Raw genomic sequence first — 20,628 nt, 5'->3', positions numbered from 1 at the left:
TCCTGGGAGTCATCTTGCAATGGGCTATGACCTGATTTTATATAAGCCAATGTGTGGTAGCTCTGCCCCCCATTGTGTGTTGAAGATGTCCTGTGGCAATCAGTGAGAGAGAAAAGACACTCCCTAATCAGTTACCAGGCAAAATTCATGTTGTACCACTTGTGGCCAATGACGTACACATGGATGAATAGATTGAAGGGGACAAAGGACAATATGCCTCAGTTCAATGTTGTTTGAAAGCTGAAATACATCACTATAGGGTTAAATGAGCCAATGTAACTCAGTGTACTAGTGTCTTTGGCAATATCTGAGGCAATAGTGCAAGATGTCTGCTGTTTCTAGTCCATCTTCTGTGTTTTCTAGGGTTTATTTTCATGCCTTCTTAGTCTTTAGAATCTGATTTAACCAAGAAAACTAACCTGAGCCAGATCAAAACAGTTCTGAACATCCCAACCTTAATAAGGGAAGATTTGCAAGCAGTGGCCAGTAAAACATGTATTGTCCTTTACTGGATCCAGGAAAGGGTGAAAACCACCTATTTCTTGTTCACTAGCCCATGCAGCACATTTTTGGTGTGACAAGTGCTACCAGTTCTTATTTTTCTGTCATTGTCTTACACGAATTTGCTTTGTTTTGTCAGGAGAAACAAACAGGATGTGCATTACTCTTCAAAATGGGTGTCAAATTAAGCTTAAAGTCTGTCATAGCAGAAGATTAAGAGACATAGTTATCCAATATAGCTGTACTTCAGGTTGTACTTTAGTGACGCAGTAGTAGCCTGAGATGCTGCATGCTAGGGACTGCAGCAGTACAGGAAAAGTCAGGTGAGATGGAAGAACTCATCACCTTGTATTTTTTATGACACTGTTGTTCACCCCATTTTTTTGTTTCTGGGCAAATGAAAGAAGATGTGACAACGTGTATCTTTTGGTAGTAGCGTGGTGAAGTCGCCACAAAGGGCATGGCCATGGCTTGCCTGAGATGTTAATGATTTTGCTGTGTGAGCTAGATAAGGACCTATTTTGTCCACCCCTGCTCGGGATTGAAGGCAGATAAACCACAGACTGCTCAGTCCCTTAATCAGATATGCAAACTTTTTCGACAGAAATGACTGCTACAAAGGAACACTGGAAAGTCAGGAGCACTCTGAAATGGACAGACTTTAGAAGGACTTCCCTGCAGTGTCCTTCACCTTCTCTTTAAACTGAATACTGATACTTCTTATTGTATGTAAAACTACTATTGTAATGTAAAACTACTGCATGCAATTTGTCAGTGACAGTTATTTCCTGGTCTACATTTCTAGACCAGAAGATGAAATATTCCTTCTGCAAGCTCTCTTCAGGATGGTCTAATCTCTATCAATTTTCATGGCTTTGTTTCTCACTTGCATCTGAATAAATTAGTTCAAAATAACTCACCAGAAGCTCTTTTAAAAATACCGGTATCTTCCAAAGCATCAAGGGGAAGAGACATACTGAACTGCAGTCATTTGCAGTTATGATGAACTTGTCAACACTTTGATGGTTTTCTGGGTGAGAGAGCTTCACCTCTTTAAAAGCTCATTCCAGTTTTGCTTAAATAGTGTTTTTTAAAACAATCAACTTTTGGCTGATGTGTTAGAGTGTATGTGACAGTAGTCTTCCATGTGCATACATAAGATTCACTCATGTTTAGTACTGACAAATTGCTCAGTAGATTTCACATATGCCCTTAGTTGAGGCAATTGCTTCAGAACACAGTTGTTTCAGATACAGTTCAATGAATGCATCTGAAAAATTATCTCTGATCTGTTTTTTTGGGGTTGTTTTGGTTTTGTTTTTTTGTTTGGTGGTTGGTTTTTTGGGGGATTGCTTTTGGTTTGTTTCCGTTTTGCTGCCTTTTGCATAAAAACTTTTGATATTTGTATTTCATGTTTCAGTAGGATTGATTTTTTCTATATGTTTGGAGTTTGCCTTTGAAAATTAGACAACTGAAAATTTTTAGACCAGCCTATTTACCCACTAAATCCCATTCTCCATTTGAGATGTAGTTGGAAATATCAGCCTCTAGCATCTGCAGGTCAATCAACCAGCCACTATGAGTCCAGGAGCCAAACTTCAAATCACACTTCTGCACATCAAAGGGGAACCAGCGGACATCAATGTAACATGTGCTCTTCAAAATGCCTGTAAACAGAAATCCGGTGAAGTCAAGAATTTGCAGGGTGCAATTAATGTCTATCTGTCTGATTATGAGCAATTTTCTTCTCCAAAAGCCTGTCTGATGTTCTCATGGGTTAGCCATACAACTAGTGCAGGTGGAAGATTCTGCCATGAGTGAAACAAAGTCCCTTCATGGGGCCCAGTGAAGATCCCTCGAGCTTTCACTGCATCCTTGACGTAGATTGCCCAGAACACTCTGGTCACCCAGGAACAGCCGAGCCTGCCTCCTGTGGCTGGCTAGCACCAGCAGATCACAAGCAGTGCTGCAGGGCCTGACGAGCATAGAGTACATATGTGGCCACGCAGTGTGACTGGAAGTACTGTGACAAGCTCTTTGAAATAAATTCTTTTTCAGGCCCTGCATTAGGCTCACAGTCCCTTGAAATTACACTGTTACGCTAAACCTTGCTTGGTGCTGGCCTTTATCTTCTGTGTGTTAACCTGGGACTGGAATTTTACTCTGAATGTGTCTAGTCCACTATCACTAATTCATGTGACATTTTAAGCAGTTTAGGAGATTGGTGCTTGTGTATTTTTGCAAACTAATTATTTCCCCTTTTTTGTTACTCAGCTGAGACGGGAATGAAAAAAAATTTGGGTGCTCCAAACTTTCTTCTGGGGGCCAAAGCTGTGGCTGTGGGACTTCCCCAGCCAGCTGACAGCATGGAGGGCTTGGAGTGTTGGGAAGATGATCTGCACAGCTTGCATCACTGGCAGTTGGTGGCAAAGCAGAGAGGTCATTCCTGAGAACCCTCACCACAATATGGGCCAATGGCTTTGCAGCCTTAACCTTATCTCAGCACCTCATTGTGTGCTGGCCAGTTAAGAGGCACTGTGGGAAGGAAAGACAGACAGCTTTAACTTCTTTTGAAAATTATTTCCAATGCTGCACTTACCCTGTCTGTTTACAACGGTTTCTATGTGCTCCCTGAAACACCACGCAATGTCCCAGCCATGAGTCACCTAACTGAGCAGTTTTGTGTTTTGCAGTAAATTCTTTTGTGCCATTTGAAGATAAAACCCCCAAAACAGAGATCCTCGAATACTGTCTTTGCCCTCTGCTGCAAAGGCTGATGGGACTATCATAATCATGTGTGCAAGATCACATCCCTGCACAGGCAGTGCTGCTCTAGGTGGCTCGGTTCACTTCATTCATCTCTTTACATTGTGGGAGATCTGACTCCCAACTTCATGGCCATCCATTTTTGGATGGATTACATAGACGATGTTCTCCAAATTTCTCCAGAATCTTGGTTTGGTTCCTTTCCTTAATAGCAGGCAGCTCTCCCCTTTTTGTCCTTTCTCTCTCCCCCTCCAAGTATCTTCTTTCTCTAATGGAGAGCAGCAGTGAGTACAGCAGGCACTCAGAGCCATGGGAAATAAAATTTTCATGAAGCTTTGGAAACATAATCTTTTCCACTCTTTCAGTGTCTTAATTAATTTAGTGGCTTCTGTGAGCCCTTATTGCCAGTCAGGAGGCAGATTATCAACTTTTCCCTTCTAAAATTTTGCAAAGGAGTTTGCCAGCACTCAAATCTCTGTTAAAAAGGATTTCCTTTTCTTTACACGGCAGATTTACATTATTCTTTTTCCTCTTTACTTTTTCCTTGGGCAACCAATTCTTCATCATTGGATTCAGCTCACCAGGAGATCTGCCAGTTCACACCAGATCTGCCATATAGGCACCCTCTGCATCACCTCTCTACTTGGAAGGATGGAGAAGGCTCTGCTCTGGTACATGCCAGTTTTATTCCTCTATCTTTTTGCTGCCTGGAGAGCAAACTTAAGCATGGGTCTGTCCCAGTGAAACCAGTTGATACCTCACCCTTCTTCTTAAAGAAGGGTGAGGTATCAACAGAGGACTCGGACATCAGGGAAGACCCACTTGTTCCCCAATGGCCCTGTGAACATGCTTGGCATCAGTCTACCAGAAGCTGTGACAGAAAAAGTTTGGCTATTTCTTGTCCGCCACAGTAAGCCCTTGTGGGGATAACCTCTGTATTTGCTGGTAGGTCCTGGCTGCTGGGCGATAACAATGGAAAGCAGGCTGAGACTCGGATCTGGCTGGCTGAGGCCAGTCTCAGTGTGCCTTTGCACCTGGTATTTTAGCCTCATCCTGGCAGGGATGATTTCACTGCAGAGGGAGTGCAGCTTTTGAGGTCTCCTGCGGTCACTTGTGTCTCCAATCTCAAGAAAGATGTAATTAGATTGGACATGAAATGTGATGTGAGGGTGCACACCCACTTGGTTTAGACAACACCTCATTTGGGCCTCTGAATGTTCTAAGCAAACTGCTCAGGAAAGTGATTTATTGATTTGTGAGGTGGAAATACACCACTAATAATGGAGCTAAATAATTTCAGTACATCTGTCCCCTAATTACACAGCTTACAAAATTTCCACTGGCTGCTTCTAAACACCTTGGTATAATTAATGAAAGAAAACAGCTTGTACTTATTGAAAGATACACATTGACTTAAAACAAAGAAACACACTCTGTGCCCTACCTGGAGGAATATATTGGCAGGATCCAGAGTAATTCACCAGCACATTTGTGTGAAATGTCGAGTCAAATCTCTCATCTGCACTATAACAGAGCATAAACAAAACAAAGAAAAAGCAAGCCGATGTTTGAGTTAAGGTGTAGTAACTGTCAATATAAAAATAATCTTTTGGCTGAATTCAATGCACAGAATGTCTTTATTAAGGTCCTACCCTTGGGTAAAGAGTCCACCCTCAATCAGAATCTCAGCTTCTCATAGACAGTGTTGGTCTGCACTGAGGCATGCGGCAGTGTCCTCAAAGAAGTGAGAGACAGAGCTGTTGGATGTCTCAGGACAAAGGCAGAAGTGAAAGGAGCAAAAGTTTCACACTGACTGTATCCAAAGGCTGGACAGTAAGGATGCTGTGGTTTTTCCGAGGCTGCTGTCAGAATCAGGCAGCTCACAGTGTAAATCAAGTTATCTGTTACCAAGGTTTCTGTTGCAAGAGTAATCATGGCCTGAGGTGACAATTCTCTCTGTAGTCTCTTAGGTTGCAAAGGGGCCAAGGCTTTGCTTCAAGCAGTGGAGGAAGGCACTCAGGAGTTATTTTAAATTTGGGGTTAGTAGGAAAAAAAATTAATTAACTCTCTAAGAGCAGAAACCAAAACATAGCATATCTTTAGGATTCCAGAAATTCTGATAAAAATAAGGAAGTAATGAGCTGGGCAAGGACAAGAATTGAGGAGGCCTGAGGACTCAGTCCAGAAAGTCTCTGGGGAAGAGATTAACTACAGTGAGTTGCCCTGGATGACGATCTACAGCCTTGCCTGTCATGGCTATGTGCATGTCTATGTGGCATGACTACACCATTGCACGCACCCTGTCTCACAACCAGATGTGTAAAATTCAGACCCTCTCTTCCTCCTGTGACCTGCTCTTTATTCATGTCTGATTTATCTGTTGTAAGTATTGCCCCCAGCACAAAATGGAGAGAATAATGTTGGAAAAGCTAAGTGCAGAATGAGTGATAACTTGGTGCCTTAATAGGCACCAAGGTTTTTATAAATGTAAGGAAAAAAAGAAAAGACTGAGGACCAGAGAGATTCTTTATTTGCTGTGGAAAGAAAGGAAACAACAGGGTTTAGACAGCTGCACCATCTCTGTTTCACTCTTCTCATCACAATTAATTTTCGCACAGTGACAGGGCACCAGGGCAGCACAGGGGAGGAACAGGTTAAATAAATGTAGATAAGACAGATTCCAGTTGGCAGGACTGAAGAAACTTACTCCTGAGAACTGAAGGGACTGGCCGAAATACCCTCTGAAGCATTAAAAATTGTCTGTGAGAGCTTGTGGATAACAGGGAAGGGCTCAGTGAATTAGGTAAGATGAAAGAGAACTTTGATTATTCTTTTCTTAAGGGTGAAATTACAGACACAACTACAAATAAAATGGAATGAAAACAGCTAGCATAGGTTTGTCAAGGATCAACTGCATCAAATCAACCTCATTTTCTTACTAACTGAGTAAGAGGAGGCAGGTGATATATCTGAACTTCAGAAAGCCTTTGCCAAGTCATGTTATTATAATCAAACTACAGTAATATAGACCAGGCTACATGCTTACTTTTTAGAGACTGGAAAGGAATAGACACTTTGAAGAGTAAAAACTGAAGTCAAGAGCTCTAAAACAACTCAGGTCACTCCAAGCCTTCTTCAGATATCTTGTAGTGAAGTCTTAGCAGGGAAAAATGGATCTTGGTGAGCAAGGGAAACCAAGAGAATGAAATTCAGTCTGGATGATTAGAAAGTATTATCCTTAAAACTCAGAGAAAGACAGACCAGTGAAAATCCAGTGAGACAGCAGTGCTGAAGTAAAACATCTGAGGCTTGCGATATATCAAAAATTAATACAGTCAGAAAAAACCCAAAATCCCCTAGTCCTGGAAAACATCTTTCTAGAGAGATGCACTCCATTGAACACTGCAGAGGTGCTTGCTAGAGAGTTGGACTCAGCTCTGGAGGAGGAAAAAACAGATAAAGAGAGTGTTCAGAGGGAAAAAAAATGATGGGGAAAACTATAAAATATGTGTGATGAGGAAAGTGAGAAGAAAATCTGCGTGTTTACTCCAGGCAGGAACAAGAAAATCTGTGTGTTTACTCCAGGCAGGAACAATATGGCACAGACGTGATAATAATTTTCCAGGAGAGCCATGGTAATTATAAGGATAATATGGACAGTTTTTTCTGCATTCACTAGTAAAAGGTAAAGACAACATCTGCAGAATTACAGCAAGGAAGACTTAGCATGGCTATTAGAAAAATCTATTAGCTGGCACTTAGTTGCTTTTTTTTTGACTGTTTCAAGATTAAGACCACAGAACATCAGTGAAGCGTGGCTGAATTCCAGCATTTAATGCTCTAGTTCTAGGCTCCCACCATCTGCTGCACATCTCACTTACCTGTTATACAGAAGAATGTCTGGTACCCAGATCTGGTCAGCTGGAAATCGCAAGTTCTGCACTCCTGGGTATTCATACTGATCCCAAGACAAGTAAACGTCAACCCAGGACTGTTGGCAAATACATACATCAGATTATATGAGCGGGTAAATTCTTCTAATTTGTCTGGAATATTATGGGTAGAAAATGGATTTTGCTAGTAGCATTAGAATGATAATAGTATAACGGCCAGCTTTAATTCTTAAGAAATGTTGGCATATATACAAAGGAGTACACAGAGTGATAACAGAATGCTATAAAATGTATTTTAATTTAATGTCTAAACTCTACATCCCAAACCTTTTCTGGTGGGCTGGCAGAAACACTGGCAGTAGGCACCTCCATGAGGCACTGTTGTTCTGAGCTGAGGTGGTTTGAATGACTTGGATATCACCAATGATGTGTGGATCACTGCCTGAAGTCCCTTTTTGGTGGAAATAATTTAATCTGTTACCATTGTTGGATAGTTATTTTAATATCTACCTTGTTCTGAGGGGTAGGCAAATTAACTTTGTATCCCAAGAGGTTATTTCTGATCCTCTCTCCTCCACCCTAACACAGTTAATTCAAGGAAGGTACAGGCACAGCTTTGGTGCCGAGCCTTGTGACTTCCTCTGTGGGAGACCAGCAAGGGAAACAGTTATCGATGCTATTACTGAAAAACACCTCTGTAAGAGACACCCATAGGCTGTCTTCTAACAATCCCCTAGTTCTATAGGTTGGTCTGGGTTAGTTTTTGCAATAGTAAACAACTAATTTCTGCTGCAAATCCCAGCAGGTAGCTGAGGAAGGAGCAGCTTGTTCACTTGACATCATTAACATGAGACAGTATTTGGCTGCTAAAAGTCAAAGCAGATTCAGTTCAACCATTCAAGTTTCCCAGAGGCTTTTCCCTCCAGAGCTGCATCTTGACTGAGCACAAGCCATTAAGGAGCTCAGTTTACACGTCATAAGGAAAGACCATATCTCTCAGCAGACCTGACAGGAAATTCCTTCCCCAAAAGCCCTCACTGAAGATAAGTTTTACTTATCCTGCAGGACTAGCGCAGGTCACTCCCCAGCTGTACCAGGTTGCAGAAAAATGAGGAGGTATGTTTATGGATGACATTTGTAAAGCATGAGGAAGGCAGTAGCCTGGGCACTGACAGCAGCAGCACAACATGGCACTGCTTGCTGTCCCTGGCCATCCCACAACCCAGCCCAAGCAGTCCCCACGTGATCTGGTGTGGCTGTACCACTTCTGTGCTCAGGGACATATACTGGGGAGTTTTGTGCCCTGCCTTCCACAGTATCACCCCTGGTTCCCCTGTGCAGACAGAGGTGAGGATTTTCCAGAAGCCATGAGTTTAGGCTGCCTGGTCTTACTGGGTGTCTAGTTCCTTCACAACAAGACTCCATCACTTGCCTTGGAGAGGACCTCAGGCCCTTGAAGAATGTCTCTTTCAGCTATGGGGGCCCCTAACTTCAGGCTCTTTGTTATTAAATCTCTACATCCACTGGCCTAACAATGCAGTTGTTTTCACCCTCCAAAGGTCAACAGGTCTACCAAAGGATTAATGTCTGCATTTTATTTTCTATGCTACAAGGAGCACTAGAGAAATTTCAAAGGACTCAAAATACCTGCTTGTTTCACATTATAGACAAGTTAAAAGACAGTAATTTTGCTTTTCAGCTAAGAAATGACATTCAGTAGCTTGTAATTAGGGTTTTTTTTCCTTTATTGACCCATGTTACTCACCATCTGCAGCCAAGAATTTGTGATCAACATCTGATTCTTCTCATCCTTTGAACAAAAGGAGGAAGGAAAAGGAATAGAAGAGAAAAAGAGGTGAGAGTCAAAGTACAGTTTGATGACAGATGGAAGAGTTTCTTTTGGAGAACTCAGACTCCAGATCAATAAACACATACTTTGGAATAGATTGTGAGCTCAGTATAAAATCACTGAACTGCATTGCACAGCCCAGAAAATAACGGATCTTTTCTACCTTTTGACCTAGAGGCCTCCTGCATTTATCATAACTGATCGACAACAGAAGCCAAAAATAATAGAAAATTGTTCTTATTTTGCTGGGAACAATCTGACTGCTTATCAAAAGCGTGGGATTTTCCCTTCTAGCTAGTTGGTTAAACAATATGATTTTCAGTACATACTACTCCAGTAGTTGGGCAGATTTCATATTGTATTTGCTGCCACTGAAAAACAATGGTGAAACCATGCTGAAATGCTCTCCAATGGAAAGCCAACACTGTGTAGCTTAGCTCAGGCTGAGAGGGAAGGGCTGACCACCAGTGACTCCTCTGGTGTCTCCAAGGTATGGCAAGCACAATGCTCATCTAAGTTGCTCATTAAATCTTAGTGATACTTTGTGTTACTAGTCAATAAATAACTGTTTTATTCTTGTTAGCTGACAATGTCATCCTTGCAAAGTCTTTCAGCTTACTACCTAATAAACCTGAACACCATGACCAGAATGGTAAGGTTACAGGGCTGCAACAGTTAGGCCATTCCTTTCAGTGGAAAATGAGGGACTTTCCCCATCTGCATTACCATGCTATAGGGAAGGGGAAGAGGGAACCTGCCTCTTCTTGTTGGCTACCTGAGAGCCACATGGGGATACATTAAGGTTCAATGTAGATCTGGAAGGTTTATGGGTTTCTCGCATATGCCGTTGTGTCCTTTCAGGAGCCTTTGATGTTTGACCCTGGATTTACAAGAAAACTCCATTTTAACTGACATAGTAAGCTTATACTTGACGGACTGCAAAGGACAACATTTAGGGCTAACTTCTGTACTTCACAAAACAGTCCTTTGCTCTTACCTGCTCCCCTGTCACATCTCTGTGATCTCCTTGTTCAAAGTCAGATGCTAATGACATTTTTAACCAGCTTTGAATTATCAGCTATGTATTTCAAGTAGCATCAAACATACTATCTTGGGTATGCTTTGCGTCCTTTCCACAGGGCTATTGTTCTCACTGTGTCTTGATTCACAGATTTGTTTTGCAGTCAAAGGAAAGCTTGTGTATTATAGTTCTCACATTTTTGTCTATAGCATACTCATGCCCTGAATGGTGTTCCTCGTCTGCCTTTTGATAACAATCAGCAAAAGTACAAAGTCTAACCAGTTCTTTGGGCTGCAATGTCTCACCTTAAAGAGAGAGGGAAGGGAATGTCACTTCAGGATGTTTTCATGGCCATTCAGTCTATTCTCTTGTTTGCCTTCAGACTGCTGAACTTTCAAAGGGAGTTTGGCATTACAGACAGCAAAACAAAGAAATTGTTATTTTCATAGTCAGCACTGATCAACATGTTGCACCTTCTTATCACAGGAAGGAAGAGAACGTTCTCCAAACAAGGATGTGAGTTCACCAGAAGCGCCTGGTTTGCAGGAGCAGCAAAGCTCACTTTACACTGGGCAGGTGTTTGTACAGGTGTATCTCTCATTCTAACTACACTTTAGACAAGGACCCAGAGGAGCCTGGCCAGAAGAAGAGTTCCTGCTGGGGCTGCCCAAGAGGTGAGGGCTGTGGGAGTCTAGAGTCTGAATCCATTGCCTGTGAGAGCAAGAGGCTTTTAAGGACAGAGGTGTTTATGATGCTTTCCATCTTTGCAGGTGTAGTGGTTCACTGAGCCATGTAGCTTTGCATCCTATAAGGAAATAGTTTTGCCTTGCCTTTCCAGAGCTGCAAAGGAATCACATTTCCTGCTGTCTTCATCATGACCTGTAAACTGTGTGCATGTACCTGGGCACAAGAAGGACCATATTTGTCTGTTACACAGACAACCATGAGAGTGTGTACCTTCCTCTGTGCCAAGAGCTCACTGGTACTGCTTTGCCTAAGTAGTAGTTAATGAGCTTTGGAAGTGCTGGAGCTGGTTCCCTAACTGTGAGCCATTGGTTTGTGCAGAGGGATTTAAACTCATTTGTGAGGATGTCTTTCCTGCCATGAGAAAAATTGAGTAATCCATCACATTGTTTTTCCTGTGCAAGGTTTCTGTGGGAGGTTTCTGAACTCCCCTCTGTGTTTCATGGCCTCTCAGCTCCCAGCTCTCACTGCAGCCAAGCAATCCTGCTAAGATCCCAGGTAAGGATGGAGATGACTAGCCCCCAGAGTGGCTTTTCCAGCATTCCCATGGCAATTTCCCTGGTCTGCAAATTATCAGGTCAGAGAAATCAGTTTGCTTCTGGTATTCAAAAATGATGGAAAAGCTGATGTTTTAGTCACTAGCTAGTGCAACAGTTGTTCTTTAAATCCTTCCTGTCTTTATCTGGGTCACTCTCTCCTGTTTCTATCTCCAGCCTGACCCCAGTTAATCCTCTATCCTGGATATCTGCTTATTCCTATAGCCACCTTTGACCCACAGAGAGTAACAGTGTTTGGTTTGTTCTAGTGCACGTGGTGTGACATGTGAATGTTTTAGTTTGGTTTTCTTTTCCCTGGTCTCAATCCAAAGCTTACAATTTATGCAGGTCTGTCTGCCTTTTGCATCACTGCCAGTAGATTTCCCCTTACCAGGCCAATAACTAGGTAAAATGTAACTGCCTTCAGCACATAATTACCTGGGTCATAGGACATGGTAAAAAATGAAAGTTATACAATTATTTCATCTCTGTAGCAAGGCACTTGTTAACAAGTGAGTGACTGTTATCATTAATTCTCTTGCCCTCTCACAGAGCCACAGAACTGGGAGTTGAATCAGCCATTGATTTCCTGCAAGACACTGACCAGAAAGATCCCAAATTGAACAGGTAACTCTCAGAGGTCACCAAATGCCATAAGCGGCTGCCTCGGTAGTCTATCTTTTTTTTTTTTTCCCCTTTTTGTACACAGTTTATGTGCCTGAATAAGAGGATAGATATGGTCAAGAGACATATTTGGGAAGTTTTGTTAGCAGAGGCATTGGTCACTACACAGGATTTCGATCAAGAGCTTCAAAAGGAATTGATGAGACTTCCAAATGCTTCTACAACTGCAGCAGGCAGTCTTTATATTTCAGTGGTCTCATTAAAATGTTGGAATAAATACTGCAATGGTAATATTAACTTTGAAGAGATACCAGATGCTTATGTACTTAATCTCAATGCCTTTAACAAAGCACCCTCAGGATGAAGACAGGAATCAGTGGGGTTGGGCCAGAGCCAAAAGGAAATGCTGGGGAGAGATACAAAAATGGAATAACAGAGAACGAACAAACATCCACTGACATCTGCTGAACTTCTCTTTCCCCATCAGGATGGTGATGTGCCCAGACCAGTATTGTCAATCCAAGGAAATTATAGTTAAGCAGTTGTAGCTAAACACCCACCCCCTCCTGCTCTTCTCACTTCATTGCTCAGACCTTTTCTCCTGTTAATGGTTAGAGATGTCTTATAAATGCTTTTCACCTAAGGTTGAGCCACATTCCCATCTGTTGCCACTGACTTCTCTTTGAGGTCATGCCTTTTGTGGTTACTCTCCTATCCTGCAGAGGCATGTGTCCTTCCACTGTGGACAAGCAGAGCAATGTGTACTGGTTAGCAGCATGAGGCTGTCTAGTCTCACTGCCTCTAACCACCTACACTGTTCTACTCCCCAGAAGAGTACTCTTGGGTGAGCATCACGGCACCCCTCTCTGCTGTTTACAGCAGCCCTGTGCACACTTGCTTTCTTAGTAGTTTCCTCACATTGGAGGGTCTGGCAGCCATCAGGTTCCACTCCTCCCCTTGCAAACCCACAGATCCAGGAGCAAACAATTGTGGTGAGAGCGGATTTTTTAAGAGAACCCTGTACTGGAAGGGGTACAGTGTTCAAAAGGGGGCTGTGTGAGAACAGCCTGCAAATGCCAGGATGTCAGCTGTGCTCCTCAGGCCTCGAGCCTCATGGCTACCAGAGTCTGTGAAAGGTATTCCTTGTGAAGGCCTTGGCTCCCGTATGCCAGAGACCAACCAGTGGCTTGGTATGGATGTTAAATGCAAACGCCTGGATGCAAAACCTGCTGCAGGAAGTACTGAACATGTGCATTCCCCAAAGGTGAATGGGAATGCACATGAATGGGAATGGGAAACAGGAGGAAGGAACAAGGGAAAAAATGCCAATGAAAAAATGCATTAGAGTAGTCAGCTGTCCCAGTCATTCACTGAGGTGACTGAGAGGCTGCCATGCCTACAGATTTGTGTCTTTCCTGCCATTTTGCCCACATTTTCCAATTTGCACTGCTACTGTGGTTAAAAAGGCAGACTTGTTTTTGATCTGCACATGTGACATAACCTTTAGCTAAAGCCTGAGGCTGTGGGTGTCTGCCTAAGATGCTAATTTCATTTTTCTAAGATGCAGCTTCTCAGCAGTGCCTGAAGATCAGGACTGCTGTGAATTGTGTCACACTTACAGACTGGTTTTGAGACTGTTTAACCTCAAGTCCTTCAACAAAGGTCTAAAAATTCCAGGAGCTCCCTGTCCCCACACTACTATGGGCTTCTGGGGAAATCAAAGACACCAGCTTTGTCACACTGTTTCACAGATGCTTCTCATGGAAATCCCAGGAGCTGTGTCAGAGGCCTCACATGGCTTTCCAGCACAGCTCTGCTGTCTGACCGCTTGGATGAACTGATGTACCTGCTTGATTCTCTCCCCCTGGGGGAAAGAATGTTATGTCACCACCCAAAAGCAGTCAGTCCTCCGTTAAAATCCCAAGTCATCCACACATAAGATGTAGCTGGTTTCTATATTCTCCAGGGTGGATACCTCATCCTGAAATAGCCCTCTGTGTGTTTTGTGCACAGTTGGCAGGTGTTTCAATAAACAGGACTAGACACTAATCGTTATTCAGTTATTTATTATTCATTGCCTTTTTTGGTATTTGAAACCACATGCAAAGCAGTGGGAAGAGTACCTATCAGAGATTCACACTCAAGCTATCTGCAAGGCTGCCTTTCCTTTTTCTTCTTATATTCACGCGCTGCTGTGACAGCAGAGCAAAGTAAAGAGCCACAGGCCTATTTCAAAACTTAAGTGAGGTCTTAAAACCTGTAATCATGAATCAAAATTAGAGGGTTTTTGCTGAGGAGCTGATGTCACTGTCTCTCAGGAGTTATGCTCAGAGAAGACAGTGTTAAAATACTACCCTTCCAAACACTGAGAAACTAAGAAATACTGTGTTCAAGGTCACCCTGACAGTTTTGGTTTAACTACTTCATTGCAACTGGTGGCTTTAGAAACATGACCATTTACAGTCCACCTGCCCCATGTTAGCTTCCACAGCCCCCTGGCAACAATAAGGCATGGCCAGGAGAAGTCTGTGATTTCTGGGGACCCTGATACTTTTCCTGGAAGGACATGTGGAAAATGCTTTCCATTTCAAGCAGCTGCATGCTTTTCCGAAGAGTTTACATGCCACTGCTACTAATTTCCTCAGTAATTAACAGGAAAATCTCACTTTAAACTAAATTTGCTCCTGTGCACCATGAAGACCTGATGTAAAAGTACTAAGTACTAAAAGTACTAAGGGCTCTTACAAATCCTTGATAGTTAAAATCAGTTGTCTAAGATTAATGACTATCCATGGGTTCAAGATCTAAATTCCCACATCTTCAAAGAGTATAGTACAGCCTTTTCACCAGGCAGGAAAAAAAAATTGTTAGTTATTGTGAAATGCCCAGCTGGATGACAACGTCTCAAAACCCCTGAAGGAATTCAGTATCTAACTTCATTGTGCTAGGAAACTCACGTGTTGCACGATTAATTGCATTAGTGAGACTGACACTTTTTATAATGCTTGGCATTTAGAAAGCAACCAAAAAAAATGTCATGTCTCAATTAGCCCTGGCTTTACCACTTTTCAAATTCCATGTTAATGAACAGGACAATTTATTAATTTTTTCTTACCAGAGTTCAAAATTGTTCACACTAAGTGAGCTTTATGACCTGAAGAGAGAGTTTGGGATTCAACTTTAGTGAATCTATTGGTCTGCCTGGAATTTTAATTACTGCAATTCATGATCACTAATTACTAATTTTTCAGCTTTTATAATGACATCTATTCTTTTTTCCTTCTCAGTTACACCATTTTCCATCACTCTCAGTATTCTAGTCTCACTGAATTTGCTCTTGCAAGATGAGACTGAAATTTCCGGTGAAGAAAAAACTTCATGGAAAGATACATGCTTTGGTAGCGTAGGTCTATACAAGTAGAAACACAGTAAACATAGTCTGCAAAGGCTATGCAGGTAGCTCACAAATAATGCAAAGGCACTATTAAGAGAGGAAAGATACCTTAATCTAGGAGGGTTGAAAGAGTCAGTTTCTCTCTAGCATTTATCACTGTTTTGTGATAAAACAAAATTCAGAATACTTGCTTCATAATCCTTTCCTTACTACTTCTTTCATACACTCTGTGTTTCAGTCCTGAGTGGTCAAGCTTACATGGTTAAATAATAGATAGTACAGGATGTACTATCAGGATTATGGTTTAATCTAGGTAATACTACTACTATACTATATACTATAGCGGGAGTAATATGTGAACAGGCGCTTATGTGTAGTGGCATATTTATATTTGTTTCCTTGAATCACTTGTCTGTTGATCTGGGTTTGCTACAGAATACACCGCACAGAGATTTGCACATGTGATTGTGCTGGGATGAAGGGTGGTAAGGGATGACCTGTCTGCTGTAAAATCAGTTTAGGAAGGGAGAGGTGAATTCAAGCTAGATATTTAACCCTTGAACTGTCTGGTCGTTCAATTCACCTGCAGAACCAGCCTTAGAAAGCCTCTGAACTAGAGGGTGGGATGGTTAGGAAGCTGAAGGCCTGGCTTGCCCCTGGGGCAGCATCCAGTGCCAGCATGGCTGGCTGCCACCCTCCTCTGCCCCACTGGCATGACCACAGACAGACTGTCAGCCTCGTAGCCCTGTGGCAACTCTTGCCTCGAGCCACAGCTCTCAAAGGGGGAAACAGAGCCTGTGCTACATTAATACTCACCAGAATGAATGAGCACATCTTCAGATAAGAAAGTAGAGCTGTTTTCAGAAATCGGTGGCATTTAACATGGCCCTTCTCTATTTTGCAGCTTACTAAACAAAAGCACTTAAAAGCATGAAAAACAACTGTTAAGGTATTAAAATCTGACAGAGCTTATGTAAAGAAACTGGCACTATGAGGGCTGTGTCACATTGAAGGTACCACAGGACTGGTAATTGTCTTACTCATGCCTTCTTTTGGCACAGAGTCTACTGACAGGCAGCCTCTAGCTTTGGCAATTCTCACTCAAACTGAGAATTCTCCAGCAAAATGCTCACTGCCCACGAGCTCTTGGGTACTGGCTTTGAGCGTCCTGCTAATTGAGGAGCAGATCACCCGGAAACTGAGCAGGCTGATGAGGGCATCTCTGATCTGAAGAGATGCCTGCATGTAAAAGTTGTTCTCTCACCAAACATTTCCACAAAAAATCCCTAAACCAACCCATAATAAAAAAATTCAACCCCTTCAGGGCCGCAGTCCCTAATTTAGGGAAAAACTAGTGCAAGCTAAAGCTTGACCCCAAAAGTTTGATAACTTTCTGCTAGAGAAGATACAAACTGTAGTGCTGCTAAGCTAGTATTCTTATAGCGGTAATGAATGCATCTGAGAGCTCTGGGAAAGTATGTGTAGATCTTTTCCCTTGGTTTCCCTGCAGAGCAAGGCACAGACCATGTTTGCAGGAGAACACATGAATGTTTGCTATTTGTTGCCCCACTAAACTCTTCTGTTATCTTTTCTTGCTGCTTTCCAAACATGTCAAGAGCTCTGACACACTGCAGCAGAAACAATTCTGCAGCATGTGCAAGCATGTGATCATTTTGGGGATGATCCTGCTTGCCCTAAGACATACAATCATTTTACACACAAATCAAAATAGTACATACTACATTTTCTAGAAATAGCATTTTTGAGGTTGTTGCAGGCAAAAAAAAAAAAAAAAAAAAAAAAAAAAAAAAAAAAAAAAAAAAAAAAAAAAAAAAAAAAAAAAAAACCACCAGTAAAATGGTGCAATTTTTGGCTTTGAGAAGTGCAAGAGCTGTCAGGTTAAGCCATCAAGAAGACAGGGCTAGACTCCTTTCAGTGGTGTCCAGTGACAGGACAAGGAGCAACAGGCACAAACTTGAACTCCATCTCAATATGAGGAAAGAGTTATTGGAGAGTGACAGCACTAGAACAGGTTGCCCAGAGAGGTTGTGGAGTCTCCTTCTTTGGAGATATTCAAAGCCTTCCTGGACGCAATCCTGTACACCCTGCTCTAGATGAACCTGTTTTGGCAGAGGGGTTGGATTAGGTGATCTTTAGAGGTCCTACCAACCCCTACCATTCTGTGATTATGTGTGATTCCGTGACAATGACTCATGGGTAGTTCAGGCTTTGGTTTTGGGTTTTTTCCAGTATTTTTATGGCTTCACACTGGGCATTCGCAGTCCCTTTTTCTAATCGTTATGCTCTCTGAAAAAGAAGGAAATTTCCACATGAGCATCTGAACAACCATGTGGTGTTACATACTTAAACAATTTGTCAGCTGCAGGGATGGTTTCTGGGTCAGTGGCAGCTGGCAGGGTGAACGCAGAGGAGAAAAGTACTATGGGACTTTGTCATACAGCGAGGCTAACAGACTCTTGTGGTGGCTCTGCAGAAGACAACATTGGTGGGGACAGCGTAGTGGCTAGGCACTCCTTGCATGAGGCTAATGTGTATGCTTAGCAGTGTACAGCCTCTGAAAGGCAATAAAACAGTAATTACTGGAAACCTCAGAGGTGTGTTTGCTTTTGCAACGGGATTTTGAGGCATTTATTATTATCTTTGCAGCATTGTGCAGCCTTGTAGCACTCTTTTTAAAATCAAGCTCTTTATTCAGAGGCTTTTTTAATGAACGTGTGATATATTTCTTGTCTAGCCACGGTTTTCTTCTTTATACTTCTGCTACTTGACTGCTTGGTTTCTTTTCCTCTTTGTACATTTAAATTTGCAGTTTGAGGAAACATATGGCCTAGAAAGCAAATTAATTAAGTTTTTCCTCTGCTGTGAAAAATGTGAAGGTGCACAAGTCCATGGGAGGTGATGAGATGCATTTGCGGGTCTGAAGGAAACTGGCAGATGAAGTTGACAAGCAACTATACATTATATTTGAGAAGTTGTGATAGTTCGGTGAAGTTCCTGCTGATTGGAAAAGGGGAAATATTATCCTCATTTCTACGGAGGGGAGAAAAGGAAGAGCCAGGCAACTACAGGTCAGTCTCATCTCTGTGCCTCTCAAGATCATGGACAAGATCCTTCTGGGAGCTATACTAAGGCACTTGGAAAATAAAGAGGTCATTGGTGACAGCTAGCATAGCTTCACTGAAGGCAAATCATGTCTGACAAATTTGGTGGCCTTCTACTAAGGCGTTGCAGCATTGGTAGATAAAGGAAGACATGATCTACCTGGACTTGGCCAAAGCATTTGATAGTGTTCCACGTGACATACTTGCCTCTAAATTGGACAGACGTGTATTTGACGGATGGACCACTTGGTGGATAAGGAATTGGCTGGATGGCCACACTCACAAAGTTGCAATCAGTGGCTCCATGTCCAAGTGGTGATGAGTGGTGTTCCTCATGGATTGGTGCAACATCTTTGTCAGTGACATGGACCACCAGGATTGCATGCACTCTCAGCAAGTTTCCCCAAGACATCAAGCTGTGTGGTGTGGTCAACATGCTGGAGGGAAGAAATGCCATCCAGAGGGGCCTGGACAGCTTGAGAGGTGTGAACCTCATGAAGTTCAATACAGCCAACTGCAAGGTCCTACATGTGGGTCACCGCAATGCCAAGCACAAATACAGGTTGGACAGAGAATAGATTGAGATCAGCCTTGTAGAGAAGGACTTGGAGGTGTTGCTGGGTGAGAAGCTCAACATGAGCCAACAATGTGCACTCACAGCCCAGAAAGCCAACTGTATCCTGGGCTGCAATAAAAAAAGTGTGGCCAGCAGGCTGTGGGAGCTGATTCTCCCCCTATACTCAGGTCTGGTTTGTAATTGCACAAAAGTTTGCACCTCTCTCTCTCTCTAGTTCTTGTTCGCCCTACAGTGGTATGGTATTGGAAACCAGCCCATAATACTGACTAAGAAAGGGTAGGACGAGGAAAGAGTGCTAATGTGTTCAGCTGTTTGCTGTGTTAACAGTGTGAAGGTAGTCAAAATTGTTCTTCTGGCCTGTTTATTCCTTGTAGATGAATGAAATTCCCTCTGTATATCATGGTTTATCACAGAGAATCCTCTTCATGATGAAAAAAGGGATTTGGATTAGTATGTTAAAATTTTCCATGGGTCAAATTTCCAATTCCGAAAAAGCATGTTGCACTCAAGACAATTAGAGGGCAGTGCCTCCAGGTTTTGCTTTTACATATCTCTAACTTCATCTCAGGGCAAGGTCCTTCAACTGCAGTGCATCCTAAAGGCAGGATGGGAGACAAGGCCAATGCCATTATAATGCCTAATGAAAAAGTGTAAATGCAGTGATGGTTGCTTTGAACACTGCACATGGTCTTCAGTTATTGCATCCCGCTCTAAGCAGAACATATAATTAATAATTTGTAGTAACACATGGCTTCTATAAATCAGAACTACATAATTAATCTCCTTGCAGCTCATGTTCTATCAGAGATGGATGTGCTTTGAGGAGGATATTCGCTCCTCCAAAGTGTCAAAGCATGTGCTCCAGCATTTAGGGAGGATGCTTAGTCAAAGACAGTCTGCTTTCATCTCTAATAGCCTGATTAAGAGGAAAAGTATGGTCCCTACACAGGACATCAGATTTGTTATGCTGAATGGGTGCCGTAGAGAACAGAATAGCAAGTAACTTACCACGTCAATTATCTGCAGCAAAGAAAGCTGGAGCTCGACTACAAGGGGTTGGGAGTCATTCACTACTGGTCGCTCAAGACGATTGTAGTTTCTCAGCAGTTCTCTGTACAAGCGTCTCTGGCTTTCACCCTGCTGAGAGACTGGGGGAAAAGAAAGAAGGCATCTGTTATCTGGGCTGGTCCCCATTGTTTGTTCTATTGAAAACTCTCTCTTAATTAGCTTTGGAATTTGAAAGCAGTTTCCAAGATAATCCCCAAAATTCTGCACATGGGTGTGACATACACATATAGGCATACATGATTGATGACCTCTTAAAAAAAATCAACTACTAACACTCTAACTCATTACTAACATCGAGAAACTGCTGAACAGCCTTTGGGGCTCTCAGTAAATATGCCCCTGCCTTGATGTCCCTCCTGTTGATGGTCAGTGGAGATTTAGTTGCAAAACCACTAGACAAATTCCTGAAATGCGGTCAGAGTGCTTTTATTTGCTTGCTCTTATTTCCTAGAGACTGGTTGCTGTAGCCAGCACCGGCATTACTTCGATATAGTGCATGTTTACCCAGTGTAATTAACAGATATTCTTATTTC

The 20,628-nt window shown here is 42.4% G+C and overlaps 1 protein-coding gene across 1 annotated transcript in view; it reads right to left on the bottom strand.

Annotated features, from left to right (window-relative positions):
• LOC106894837 (neuronal acetylcholine receptor subunit alpha-7-like) overlaps nucleotides 1-20,628 on the bottom strand; it is a 54,504-nt gene that overhangs the window by 18,136 nt on the left and 15,740 nt on the right. Inside the window, exons 2-6 of the mRNA XM_014953791.1 lie at nucleotides 20,036-20,175; nucleotides 8,926-8,970; nucleotides 7,149-7,258; nucleotides 4,712-4,791; nucleotides 2,001-2,168 (exon numbers count right to left, since the gene is read on the bottom strand). Coding sequence (XP_014809277.1) covers nucleotides 2,001-2,168; nucleotides 4,712-4,791; nucleotides 7,149-7,258; nucleotides 8,926-8,970; nucleotides 20,036-20,175 — 543 coding nt within the window. The remainder of the gene's footprint in view (nucleotides 1-2,000; nucleotides 2,169-4,711; nucleotides 4,792-7,148; nucleotides 7,259-8,925; nucleotides 8,971-20,035; nucleotides 20,176-20,628) is intronic.

The sequence above is a fragment of the Calidris pugnax genome, unplaced genomic scaffold (genome assembly GCF_001431845.1).
Source record: "Calidris pugnax isolate Ruff unplaced genomic scaffold, ASM143184v1 scaffold250, whole genome shotgun sequence".
Classification (NCBI taxonomy): Eukaryota; Metazoa; Chordata; class Aves; order Charadriiformes; family Scolopacidae; genus Calidris; species Calidris pugnax.
Note: the sequence above shows the minus strand (reverse complement) of the source record. Positions and strands in the feature narration are given on the sequence as shown.